The 13,831-nt window shown below is 42.9% G+C and overlaps 1 protein-coding gene across 3 annotated transcripts in view; it reads right to left on the bottom strand.

Moving 5' to 3' along the window:
* PTPRG (protein tyrosine phosphatase receptor type G) overlaps window positions 1–13,831 on the bottom strand; it is a 418,432-nt gene that overhangs the window by 94,643 nt on the left and 309,958 nt on the right. For all 3 annotated transcript variants that reach the window (XM_087744487.1, XM_087744488.1, XM_087744489.1), the window contains 2 exons: window positions 12,346–12,503; window positions 7,386–7,578 (listed from right to left, as the gene is read on the bottom strand). In XM_087744487.1, the coding sequence (XP_087600613.1) occupies window positions 7,386–7,578; window positions 12,346–12,503 (351 nt within the window). The remainder of the gene's footprint in view (window positions 1–7,385; window positions 7,579–12,345; window positions 12,504–13,831) is intronic.

The raw sequence follows: 13,831 nt of genomic DNA, 5'->3' as shown, positions 1-13,831 counted from the left end.
TTTTATGAGCCCTGTGAAATAACCTGATGAGCAAACCGGCACGTGGGGCGCTTCCGACGGAGGGGCTCTGGGCAGGCTGGCTTTTGCCCCTCTGCTGCCTGCCCAGATCCCGAGGTGAACGCACAACCAGCATTTGGATTCATTCTTCTATGGCTTGCTTTGTAGCATTTGAGTTTCCATGGCATCACAGCAACAGACCCTGTTCTACTGAAAGGCATGGACTGTGTGTTTTACTACGTTGTGTTTGAGCCCAAATATTTCATATATTTCACAAATACCATTTCTGCAGCTTTGGCCTGAATTCTCAGTGGGTGCAGATCAACCTTGCTCTGTCAGATGTCATGCTGGGCTAAACTGATGTCCAACAAGGATATGCCCCACAAGTTTCATGTTTATATTGCACACACGCATACACAGAGGGTGATTCGTGTTTAAAATGTACACCTGTGTCCTTACTTATACAGTGCGTCTGATGCAACACGTGTGATCACATTCAGTGGCATGTGCTATGTCATCACATAGAAAGGAGGGAGAAAGGAGGATTTCCTGCCAGAAGGACATGGATTTGCCATGTTAGCCAAGCCATCCTTTCCAATGTCCTGGCGAGGCTTGCTTGGACCGGGAAGCATAGGAAGAACAAGCCAACGGGGCAGGCAAAGCATCCTGATACATGCCTGAGGGACGGCCAAAATCAGACGGGAAAGCAGCTTCCCATTCGTAGCTTCTTTTTCCAACATAAGGGACGAGCTGCAGGCACTCATGGTCCAAAGCACTGTGTCAAGACTGAAATTAAAATCAGTACTTCTGTGGGCCGAACAGCTGGATCAGCAGGTAGGCAGTGCAGAAAGGAATTTCCTGCAGGTGCAAATGGAATAAATCATCAAGTTCCCTTACAAGTACTCAGCTCTTTCAGCTTTAGTGGCAGCTGTGAACCCAAACCATACTTAAAACTTTCACACTGAATTCCTTTTGCTCTTTTGGCTTGGGACTTTTATAATCTCTAAACAAGTGCAAGCCGTTACTTATTGTTTATTAATAAATCTACTGGTAAGCTGTCCACCACATTCAGGCACAGACACATGCGCTGCTCACACTACGACCACACAGAAGTTACTACAGGTGAAGACAGAAGCCTGCAGAACAGAGACACTGCGAGGAGAAGCATAAGACCTATGTCAGGTATATGTACCACTTCTTTTTGTACCCCATTCCCCCTCAAAATGGGTCAGTTTTTTTCCTGATATGCTTTGCCTTCCAGCTGACTGACCTGAAAGTCTTCAGAAGGCAGCAGCCTGTCCTTTCCTGCTTTTGCATGACGTGCTCCAAGACAACTGCATACACGAGAGCAAGACACGGATGAGGTGGAAGAGATGAGATATGCAGAAGGAGCACACTAATTTCTGCCTAAAATGTGATTACAGCAGTTACTTGAGGTGCACGTCAAAGGAGACTCTGGCAGCAATAGGTGAGTACGTTTCCTCGGAGCACTGAGGCATAGTGGCAGCCGGGCAGGTCTACAGTGCAAAGAAGATGCAGGGCAAGCAATTAGCAGCACGGTGTTACCACCCTCAAGTGCAACCTTTTGCACCGAGCCAGTCTGCTGCGCCAGCAGAAACCCTAATAATGATGCATAGATTCATCTGCACCAGCACACAGTAGTAGGGCGCTGACCTGATTAAAGGGGAATGGAATCAGGAAAGGATAATCCTCGTAACAAAATGAAATCAAAAAGGAAAGCAGGAAAAGGCCAGTTATCCAAGGAAACTGGGAAGGAGTTGTTAATCTATGAAGAAATCAACCTGTAAAACAGATTCTTCCAAAGGACAGGAACAATCAACTGTAATGGTACATATATCGTAAGTTAACTAAAAAAGGTTCTTGCTTATTTTCGTTTCCCCTAAGATATTTAAAGAAAATAGTTATAATTTTGCTTTAGCAATTCCAAGTTAAGATGTCAATAATGTATCATTTTAAATTTACATTTACAATGTTGTTTCAGATAGATTACGCTTATTGCTATACCATATTTTGTGGTCATTCAGGTTTGACTAAAATATATAAATGACATTCTGTGAGAGCAGAACTTTTCTGCCTAACACCCTTTTTGGCCTCCCAGAGAGAACCCGAGGGCACAAAGAGACTGCAAAGTTGTTTTGAGAGAGTTCTCATAAAACATGGGCATTTAGAAAGAAAAAACAAATTACTGGGAGTAATAACGGAGGCTATAAATGAGACAAATAACTTGTTCTCATTCAGAAACACTATCTGCCTCGCAATGATGATGTTGCTGCACTGAATCTCCAGAAGGGTGATGCTGCAGTGGAGACGCACTCCAACGCAAGGATGCCACGCCATGCAGAAAAGCCAATACCTTCGTAGGAGGCCTTAGTTTCCTTTCTGATGCCAGGAGCCATGAAATAGTGAACATGAACTAAACTGCTTTGCTTGAGCAGTGTTGTACCTTTGATCGCAATAGCCGGAGCCATGCCTCCAGTGCAAAGCATGCGGGAGGGAAAATCCAAATATCTTCTATCCACGTTTCCATGGCATTAAGTTACAAGGACTTCCAAACTATGCATCACTACAGCTTAACAAAGAACAATAAGGAAAATGATCGCCTGCACACTACTAGAGAAATGTCCCAGCTGTTAATTTAGAGCCCAAAGTTAAGTAAGTTTTCCTAGAGTGAATTTACGACTGCTCATTATTTAACTTAGTCTGGGATCATAATTAAAGATGGTACTCTAAGACGAATTCCCACTGATGGGAAACAGCATCATTTGAGACTCCAGCAAAGAGTAATCAGACACCTTTGGGGAAGTAATCAGGCATCTGTGAAAGAAAACTCTGATGTCAAGAGCCCCTCACATGGGATGCTTGTTTAAGTGTTGTGAGGCTTGCGGCACGTTTAATGAGACAGAAAGGTTAAAGGGGTTTTTTTTTCAGCGTTAAAAAACAGAGAGAATGAAACAACACTTGATGGTCCTAATCAGCAGCAAAATAAAACGGGCAAATATTGTTGCACATGGGGTACAACGTAAAACAAGGAAATGAAACACCTTTTCCTCCTGAGCTTCAACGCCTACACCTCTACTGAAGCAGGTAATGTTTTGTAAATACATCTCTGCTTGGTGGGACAACATGTGAAAGTAGTAAGAAACATGCAGACTGAGGTCCTTGAACTGGATGGACTTTCATGTAAGAATTCTGTCTATTTGTCCCCGAAGAACAATGTACACTATTAAACTGGTAAATAATTAGGAATCCCTCTAGCATAGCTGCTTGAAAGCAGCCCATGAAAAGGCAGGAGCACAATATGTGATGTGACAGAGCAACACGGTCCTGAGCCGCAGAGGACAGACCAGAGAAGAAAGGCAGCAATTTCAACAGAGGTGGTCACGTGCAAAAAATCAAACACTACCACTGCCACTGATACTTACAGTATCTGATGAACATTTTACAAACACACTCCTGGTTTAATATATCTGTACAGAGAACCTCTAACTTTGCAAAACTTTATATAAATCGGTACTGTAACACTGGTGAGCCCTCTTGTTAAATTTTACAGGCCTGATGATCTGCATGATTTAACAGCATGATCCACTGTATATCTTGAATCTCTGAAAGTTTCATCTTCTTAAAAAATATTGTTGTATGACGGTTTATTATCAATCCACCAGTTGCCACAATTACATAGCCAAACAGTATTTATCCTGAATGGTACATTTCAGAAATAAGATATTTAAAGATGATCTGTATGGTTTCTTGAAATAGCTCCACGGTCAACTTAAGAATTAAGCTCAGCTCATGGGCTCTGATTCAGCAAAGGTCTTATGTGTATGCTTTTATACCAGGCATACGAGCAGTCCTCAGGAGAACTGTTTTAAATCAGCTTTTGCCAACAGGAGGAAGGAATGAGATAATGGAACCAAAGAAAACTCTTCTTGCTAAGCACTAACACAAAAGGAAAACTGGAGTTTTCACTCCCAAGTGAAAAATTAGCCCTCTACACTCTTTCAAATTAACTAAATATTTTCACCATCTTGTATTCTGATGATTGAAAACACCGCCCCTCTCTTCATTGCCTCTTTAAAGTTAAAAAAGAGGAAGGAGAGGAGAGTAACTGCAAAACAAAAGGCTGGTAACATTCATATTGGCTAACAAACTGGATCCAAATGCACTGACAGTTTTGGTTGACCTAAAATAGCCTTTCCCAGAAGACATTTTATTTACCAAATGCCACCACTTACAGAGCTTTGCTAAGGAAACACTCAGAGGACTGGCATACAGTGAGAAATAGTTTTCCACCAGTGTATCTGCAGGTTATGCTACTGGTCACGGCTCTGTGACCTGAGATAGCTTTGATAGCTGGGAGAAAAGACATTCCTGTTTGGTGCCAAACTGTTTAGGAGAGCACGTTTGTCAACGGACAACTGCAGAGCTGCATCGCTTTGTGCTGATCTGAAATTCCCTATTCACCGGGGAATTCTGAAAATTATTCTGAACATTATGCAAATTGTTCTGGGCACATTTTCCTCCAAAATAAGAAAGGCTTACATAACGAATGCTACACTGTTTTCTGGATTAGCAATACTGCCCACAGACTTAATAGAGTGTGACAGAGGAAACAAATTGCAAAAATTCACACCGACAAGCAAATCCAAACTTCCCCTCCAGAGCTGAAGACCATCACAAACCATATCACCTTGGAGCAAGTAAAAGACACGTTTTCGCGACCTTGCCTTTTTCTACAACACACAAATCTAAGCATGGGGAGGGCAGACAGGAGGCAACATGTGACAGCCATTGGTCACATTGCTTAATGCAACATGGAACGCATCGAGATGCAACCATGACGTGTGCAGAAGAATCTGCATAAAATAGATTTGTTACGCTAACCCTACACTCTTATATTTGTATGCTAGACTGTCTGGCTGAGAAGTGCTCCGTGCACTCGGCTTCTCAGTACTTTTGCATGAATGACACTAGATAAAGAGGTACTGTATTTACTAGCTGAATAAACAATAGGTTTTGCTTTCACTCAAGTATTATGACTTCAACTCATTTTATTTATATGTCAGTAGTTCAGAATGTGCAGTGGACCAGGCACATCATCACCGTTCACCTTTGTCAAAGAAGGGGCCAGAAACATCCACATTGTTATATCTCTGGAACAGCTATAACTCATCCCTGTAACCTTTGGAGGCTACACTACAATCCATTTTGTGTTAGCAACACTGCAGCAACCTATTTATTTTTAAGTTCATGAAAAAAATGCACCTATTTCCAGTGTTCCTTGGTCTGCACAAAACCCAAAAAGTGACAAGTTGACAGAGCCGGTACAAAAAGACTGGCTGCCCAGCCATTAGCCTCCTATAGCAAAAGCTCAAGGGAAAAAAAAAATCACCAACTCTAGCATCATCCCTGCCATTAGATGGCACGCTGAATGTTGTCAGATCACAGCAAATGGGGGAATGCGTGGCCCCCACCCGAGAGTCCCTCTTAAACGTGCCGTAAGCTCAAATTCCCGGGCAGGCATGAGTACAGAGCATTACAGCACCTGGACATGATGGGAGAGGACCCAGAGAGAACCTGCTCAGGAAACCAGTCCCCAAGCATGTGAGGTGTCAAGCACCCAGGCACCAAGCTATCTAAATGTGGACTAATGTTTGTGTGGTGCCCTTGCTCCTGTGGACTGGCTCATATCATGTTAACCAATCCATGTGCGCTTGGTTGAATCTGGGCCTTAGAGTTCTTGAAGATCAAAGTCAATGCGAATCTTCCCATTTACTCAAGTGCTCCTTTGGTATCAACACTTCCAACTTCAAGATCAGCTCATTAACTACAGACCTTAGCGACTGTAATGCTCTGTCAAAATTGTGGGTTTCAGCTATTTACTATGGGGGCGAAAATCACCTAAAGCATTTTTATAATCTTAAAAACCATCCAGTGAGGCAAGGAATATGCAGGCATGTGGCCAAAGCAGTAAAATCTTCTTGAATATTATACCACATGTACCAGAAGTACCTTGGCTGCACTCAAAATAAAAACTAGTCAGTTTTGTCACTTTTAACATAATGCAACCTATTAACTTTCATCACTGTTCTGGGTAAGTAATACGTACACAGGATATAACTGAAGAAATAAATATTGACACATGTTGCTGTTAAAACACTGATTGAAAACTGCAGGCCAGAGCATCAGAGCGTAGCAGGGTTTCTTGATTCCCAAGATCTCCTTCTCACTGATGGAAATTCTCCGTCCCAAGGCTGCCTTTAATGTACATGAGGTTTGTGTGCGTGTATATTATATATATATAAATAAGCACACTCACAGAATAATGAGCCCTGAGAAATACACTCTTCCAGCACTCTCTTGGGAGGGTGAGGTTGCTGAACGCAGCTGTTTTCATGATTCACGTCCTCTAAAAACTAAGCTTTCTGTGCCTGGCCAGGTGAAAATGCCAGGTATGAAAGGGAAGCTTGTAAATCTGCTTAGCTGTTTCCTTCTGGCGAACTGCCCCCCCTCTTCTTTACCTCTACCCAGAACTGGTTAAGCACCACACATTTCTCGAGACTGAAGACTGGGAAATACATGTCATTCCTCCTATCTGTAAATAACACCGTTCAATAAAATAAAGGCAAATAAAGGTAATAAACGATATTTATTTCTAGTCTTATTTTATCCAGTACACATTTCTCTCAGAATTTTTAATGCGCTCCTCTAGCCAGGGCTGTCTGTGCCAACGCAACGACTGCAACCTCTGTCCCACCCCCCTCCATCCAGCTCATTATCCAGTGTCTGACAGAAGCAAGTGCCAGCTGCTCTACAAAAAGGCACATGAAACACTTCAGCAAGACGTTAGAAAATCACCTGCCTATCAGGAAGAGATTTTTTTCCCCTGTCACCATTACCAACGGATTGATACAAACGTTGAATTAAAAGGTCGATGGTTCTTCAAAAGTCTTGTTACTGCAGAAATGAAACCCGTAACTACCTCTGGATAGTCTATTCCCATTCAAACACCCAATGAGTCAGTGCTAATGGGGCTGAAATTTTACCTCTGACCTTGTCCCTTCATGTTTCCCTTTTGTCAGGCATCTCTAAGGCCCTACAGCCAGTCAGCAGAAACAGGCACATAGCCAGTTTGAGACTCACATATTCTGGGGCTTTATTGCCATGGCACCTTGTGACAGCGAATTTCACAGGTAATTGCAGCCACACGCAGGATTAGTTTATCTATTGACACATACCAACAAGGAATGCCTGTGTACACTGTATTATTTCTTTGGTAGCTCACAGCTATCCTTGACACCATTTGATGACAAAGTAGACAAAAAAAATTCTCCTATTAGTCAAGCGCAAAATTCGTAAGTGTAATCTACCTTTGGAAGCTTCTGTGCCGAGTGGATTTTCCAAGATGTCTGTCATATCTTGGCTCCAAGCATCCTTCACGGCAGATTTAGACACCTTCCTGTTGTTCAGGCTTTGCTGCGGTCGGAAGTTGTTCCTCAGGTACTCCACGGACTTGACGTGGTCTTGCTGTTCGGTGGTGAATATGGAGTAGAATGCCTCCAGCTGATCACAGCCATCATGGCAGGGGAGAGAAAGGACGTTAATTAGAAAAACAATGTGGTGAAATCTGGGTGGCTGATAAGAAAGTAAAATGGCAGGAAGTAAAATGTTGATGCCAAGACTGATAAACCACATGGGAAGCCAGGCTGCCCACTGAAATCACTGCCAACCGTCTTATCTCGGCACAGCGCTTATCCTGCCCAACAAGGGAGAAGGCCTTCTAGCAACCCGTGGACGTCTGTCATGGGCAAGGAAACATTTGCCCTTAGACCTCTTGTCTGGAAGGATTTTGTGTGCGACAGCCACACCAAACCCTCCTCACCGCTGGCACCGTTTTGTCTTGCAGTATCGCGTCAAAAAGTGCTTCCAGGTCAGTCCACCCCAGGAGCCTTCTCCAGGACAGGGCAACGCTACCTTATCTCCGAACACCTTACGAAGTTTAGCTGCCAGGCTAAGCTTCAGAGACAGCTCTTGCAGCACTTCTGCAGGAAGGTCACTGCAGTTGTCACACCTTTACGGGTGGACACCCAAACCCATGAGCTGGCTTGCCCAGAAGCAGGCCAGTAGCAGAGTGGAGGGCGCTCAGGACTACCAGCTCCAAGCACCCTGACCTCCCTACCAACCACTGTTCCCTCTGATACCTAACTAAAGGGTGAGAAAAAAATAACAGAATAAATGTATTTAGGCACAGTTAGCATATACTTCTCTGGGAATAAGTTTCCTCTGTCAGATTCAGATCTGAGCTATTTTTAATAAAATGTATTAACTTGTAAGAAAGAACTGTAATTGGAAAACTTTTCTGTTACTTCGTATCTTAGTATTTCTTAGAAAGAAATTTCTAGCAAACTAAAGGTGAAAATATTTTCAGCTAATGTTTTTCTCACAGCTATCAAGGTCAGTATAGCATTTACTAATAGCTTGTTATCATTCAGGTCAAGAACTAGAATTAGTTATGTTGCTGCTGGAAAGACCGAGCAAGACAGAGCAGAGAAAGATTCAGTCCTGATACGGTTTACATCAACATCAATTACATATATTGATAGCATAGATTTCGGGAGTACAGAATCTGGCCCAAGACTTTAAAAAGGGACTTGAATTACACTCATAGCTTAATGACAAGTCACTTTGAAAGCTACACCCTTTTCCTTAAGTGCATCTGCTCTAAAAGCTACGGAGAAGTGTGAGAGTCCTGAAACTTGCAACTGGGAAAAATTATCATTGGAGCCTCAGTTGATAGCACTGATAAAAATAATCAAAGGAAGGTGTAACAAAGCAGTTAAGCATCCTCCGCTGAACCAAGAGGCGCTCACTACCATTATTTAATTTCCTTTCAAACCAGTACTCTGAACCCCCTTTTGCTGCTGCTGTCCAGCTCGCCCAGTCTGCTGGGCTTGACAATCCTAGTTATTAGGCTTAAATCTGGAAAACTCCTCTGACCCCCAGGGCAGGAGAGAGTCAATTTTTACACATTTCATTTCAAAAGGAATTCCCCTTGGAGCGGGTGGTGCATTGAACTGGCTAATAGAGGTATGTATAGGAATGATATGACTGGGAGCAGCGCATGGATAGCGGGAGGGAGAAAGGATGGCCCACACAGGTCTCATCCTGGGTTTGGCAGCTGTGCACTAAAACACAAAACCAAGGGAACTGAGTCCCACTACAGGCTATCACTTCCCAGATAACAGCACAAGTCAGGCTTGTAAAGTTTTAGCAGTAGCTTCTCCCTAATCACAACTGCTTTTACTGTACAAGCAGGGAAACTGAGGCCGAGGGACAGCAGGTGGCCAGCAGGGAGGGGTGACAGCCAGTGACCAGTTCCTATCACAGGCAAGGAGCTCAGGTACCGCTTCCAGTATTGCAGGTACTGATGGTGGGATTTGGATTTTTTTGCTTCTTAGATGAATGCCCTATTCCTTGGTTCTCAACCGCAGGTCTCTCTCTGATTCTTGAGAGAAACATCTTGAAAAATCTTGAAAACCGTTTCCTAATTATTAGCAGAAGCCCTTCAGAAGCATTGACGGATGGGTTAAAAAGGGGGTAAAGGGACTATTATCTTACACTTTTATCTTAAGAAAAATACCCAACAGATGATCCTGCTATGCCCTTCTATGAAAGCACAGACCAAAACTCTTGTGAATATTTACGTATCTTTTGCGCTTCATGCACTGGAAGCAGTTTTGGTGAAGCCAGCCAACAGGGCTTAAAGTTACTTTATAAAAGCTTAAGAACTTGGGTAGCAACTGCTCCTCTGAAGTCAAGTCTCTAGGCTTATACTTCCATGACATTAATTGAATTTTTAAACTTTCAGAGAGAACTTTTAAAATATTTTCTTCTGCCATGCTACCTTGGGGAGGTATAATTGCATTTTAACAACTGCCAAATCAAATATGATTTTTAACCTTCCCCTTTTTATGTGTTGAAGTATATATAAGTCATTTCAACTTCATTTTTACTATAAAAATATTATCTACCACAAATGAGAAATTAATTTATCTATAGCCAGGAAAAAAAAAATATAAGAGCTGCAGTCAAGGAGCTACATTCATGCTCTTCAAGGAGTACAAGAGCTCCCGTTCATAAGAAGAAATGAAAAGCTGTTATAAGACTATTGTAGATACAGGGAAACCTGATCTAAAACTCCGAGTCATGTAATTACAAACCATTAAAGCCTGATGTGCACAGTTTTCAAAGGGCTGGATATACAAATGGCAATTAAAAATACTGAAACCGTTATAAGCACAATGAGATACTCTGAGGTATGCATTATGAGAGATAATGCCATGCTTTGGGTCATTGAATGCACTTAGCTTTACAATGCATCTGCAGGGTGACACGGCTTGTCCTGTTTTGTTGTCTAATTATCGGGAAAGATGATGATGATGGAGCACTGAGAATAAAATAGAGAAGCCTCCACAAATGGACCACTTCATACTGTCCTTTTTACAGCAAGGTATTTTGCACAAAAGCAAGGATTTAATTGGAACAGCAACAAAGCTTAAACAATATCACTTTCCTCCTCTGGGATTACAGGCTGCTTCATGGGGTTTGTGATAAAGAAGGTTAAACTATGGCAATGGATTATGTTGCACTGTTTCTGTTAGAGGAACAAATAATAATCATAGCAATGGCAGGGTGGCAGGCTCTTAAAATACACCCATCTAGAGCTGCCAAGGAGAAGAATACTATTATTTATTCCACATGTGTTGTAGTATCAATGAAAGTCTGTCTACACACAGAATTCTCAGCCCTTCAACCACACATGCATGCATAAAGCAGCACAACGCCAAATTTTAAAGGCTTGACTTGGCACAGTTACTATTGTACAGCACAGGAAAGAAGCTATGCCAGGCTAAAGTACCTTTATACCATTATTATGATGTCCATAATTGGTATTTACCACTTTATTTGCATTTGTTAAAAAAGAAAAAGAAAAAAATGAAGTCATGACCCACCTGATGCGTACACAGGGTATAAAATTGAGTGTGGGCCAGGCCTCGCAGCCACCAAATAATAAACAGTAAACTTATTGATGTACTGAAAAGCTACAAGGGATTGCAAGTATCCTGCAGGCAAGGACAGAATTCAAAATGATCTCGACAATCAGAGAAATAGCCTGAAAAAAACAAAGGGTCCGATTCAACCAGGACCATGTGCAGAGTCCCACGCTTCAGCCAGCACCGTGGGCTGCATGAACGCGTGATGTGCTCAGCACTGCTAGAGAGCATGCTGGGGAGAGCCTCTAGCAAAGGGGTTCCTGCTGACCAGGAGCTGAACGTGGGCAATAACGTCATGCTTTTGTCAAAAAGGCAAAACAACACCAGCACGGGTGGCTGGACACATGAATCCTGCCATGTCCCTCAGCCTTGGGAGAGCCCCAGCTGAAGCACTGAGACTGGTTTTGAACATAGCACTTCAAAAAAAGATGAAAGAGTCTACGGGAGAAGCAATGGGATTGAGAAAACATGAAAAAAAGCCTGGAGTAGGGGCATGGTGATTGCCTACCACCCTTCTGAAATCTTTGAGAACCAGCATCTCTCAGTCATGATCACTCAGTGAACTATTCACACTGTACAGAATTAGGGTATTTAAAAAGTTTTTTTCAGTGGCTTAAGCCAGATGAATAAAAGGAAAGACTAACTTCAGCAGGATGGCTTTCTAAAGACAACAAACAATGTCAAAATACACTTAACTGGTAAACATCTGACTCCATCTAGCCATTACTTTATTGGGAGCATTCTTCTCCAGACAAATCCCAGACATTGCGTCTATTTGCATTAAAAGCTGCTATGTGCTAATTTTAAAGATTTGTGCGCCAGCTCTCTAAGCACATAATGGTAGCTTTACTGTGTTATAAAAACGGTTAAGCATGGAGAATTGATGGAAGGATGTCTCTTCTAATGTAATTAGTTCAAATTACTAAATCTGAGCAGAACTGAAATCACTCACTTTACTTTGAAAAGTAAGTTTCAATTAAAAAGAATAAAAAGGAACTCCATGTAAATATTTATACCGTAGCTTAATTTAATCTTAACAAAAACAATACCAAATAAATCATTGAAAGGAAACTGGGTTTCATGTTGTACTGTCTTCTTAAGACTGATGGCTCATATTCAGAAACAATATTGCTTAAGAGAAAAAAAAAAATCACCGACACTTCCTTTTTTGTCAACAGAAACATTTTTGTTCTCAAAATTAAAACGGCGGGTTTTGAAAACACTGTCTTAAAGAGGGCAAATCAAGAGATGGGCTTCACTAACAAAATAAACACACCTGATGGTAAGAAATGGGAACAGGCTTCCGAAAAACGATCCACTCCACGATCTCGCTACACGGAGGAGTAGTCAGAGAACCTGCGTAGCGGTAGTAACTCCCCAGCGATGTCGGCAGAAGGTCCCTCAGCACAAAGGGATCCAGAAAGGTCTCCTTCTCTGCGGGGAAGATTGACAAGCAGAATTACACTTTTTTTATGTGTCTTTAAAACAGACATCACATTGATAGGCAGCCTAACAAGGTGCAATGGCAACAACATATTTTATCATATATATATATAATGAAGATGAAACTACCCTATCAGGAAGGCTCTGTAAGAGCTGATGTGTTGATTATTAAAAGAGCAGCCAAAATGCTAGTCAAACCTATACCAAACGCACACGCTCCTATTTAGAAGGTGTGCAAGTGTGAAATACCCTTGTTATCCCACTGGTTTATGCTAACATAGAAATAACACTGTATTCAGTGGTTTCAGCGCTCAGTAAATGGCTCTTCAGCTTGGTGGCAGTGAGGGTTCACCGAGACCCAGCGAGGACACAGCCGGACCCCAGTGGTCCCACTTGCTGCTGCCCAACCGAAGGGCATCGGGTAGCGTGTCCGTCCCATCCCCACCAACAGGGAAAAGGGATGCGGGAGTGCGGCCGATCCCTCCGCGGGTTGCTGAGATGGAGGAGGCAGAGCCACGCTGCCCAGCCAAACCTCTCTGGGAGCTGCTGGGGGGACGAGCTGGAAAGCAGGGCAGCAGGGCACCTCTGAAGCTGGGCTCCAGCTCCATGCATTGCCCGGGGTGCTGCTGGGTGCAGTCAGCACAGCACCAGAACCATGTTTCAGAGGTAAAACCACTGCCTCTTCCCCCTAATCCAAGAAACTCCTTCCCAGGCTCCAACAGTCTTTCCTCTGAGAAGCTCCTTGGACAGCCTGAAATGCCAACCTAAGCACTGAAAGCATTTACCTTCAAGTAATGGTGACAAGCTGGTAATATTTAACATTGTGAAGAAAAATAAATAAATGAAAGGAGGGAACAGCTGCAGGCAAGACAATTTCCCTGCCATCCTTGAGCATTTATCCTCTGCAATTTATGTTGACTCACAGGCCTGAGCTCCCTCTCAGTCTGTGCAAAGGTGTTCACTGCCTCAGGGCATACTGACATGCGAGGCTCTCCCATACATCTCTATTCCTCACTTTCTATATTCTTCGTGCCTCAAACGAGTCCACGTTTGGGCAGCAGGAACTCTTCTCTCTGTCTCACCAGAGCTGCTAGGCAAGCCCGCTCCCCCCGTAGCCGAGCAGAGAAGCAGGTAGGCTGGTGATTGACACACACATCTTCCAAAGTCAGAAGGAAAAAAAAAAAAGGATGAAGTCTGCAGAATTCACTTCCACAGCATCCCACAGTTTTCAAGAAGTCTTGATCAAATCAAGAGTTGCCTATACCTCTGAGCAGCAGTCTGATAATCAGGGGGATTTTTTTTCCCTCCACTGCTGCTGC

This window comes from Nipponia nippon, unplaced genomic scaffold (assembly GCF_047370975.1).
Source record: "Nipponia nippon isolate SJK-2023a ecotype South Korea unplaced genomic scaffold, ASM4737097v1 scaffold_9, whole genome shotgun sequence".
NCBI lineage: Eukaryota > Metazoa > Chordata > Aves > Pelecaniformes > Threskiornithidae > Nipponia > Nipponia nippon.
The sequence above is the reverse complement of the archived record's forward strand: the minus strand, read 5'-3'. Positions and strand labels throughout refer to the sequence as shown.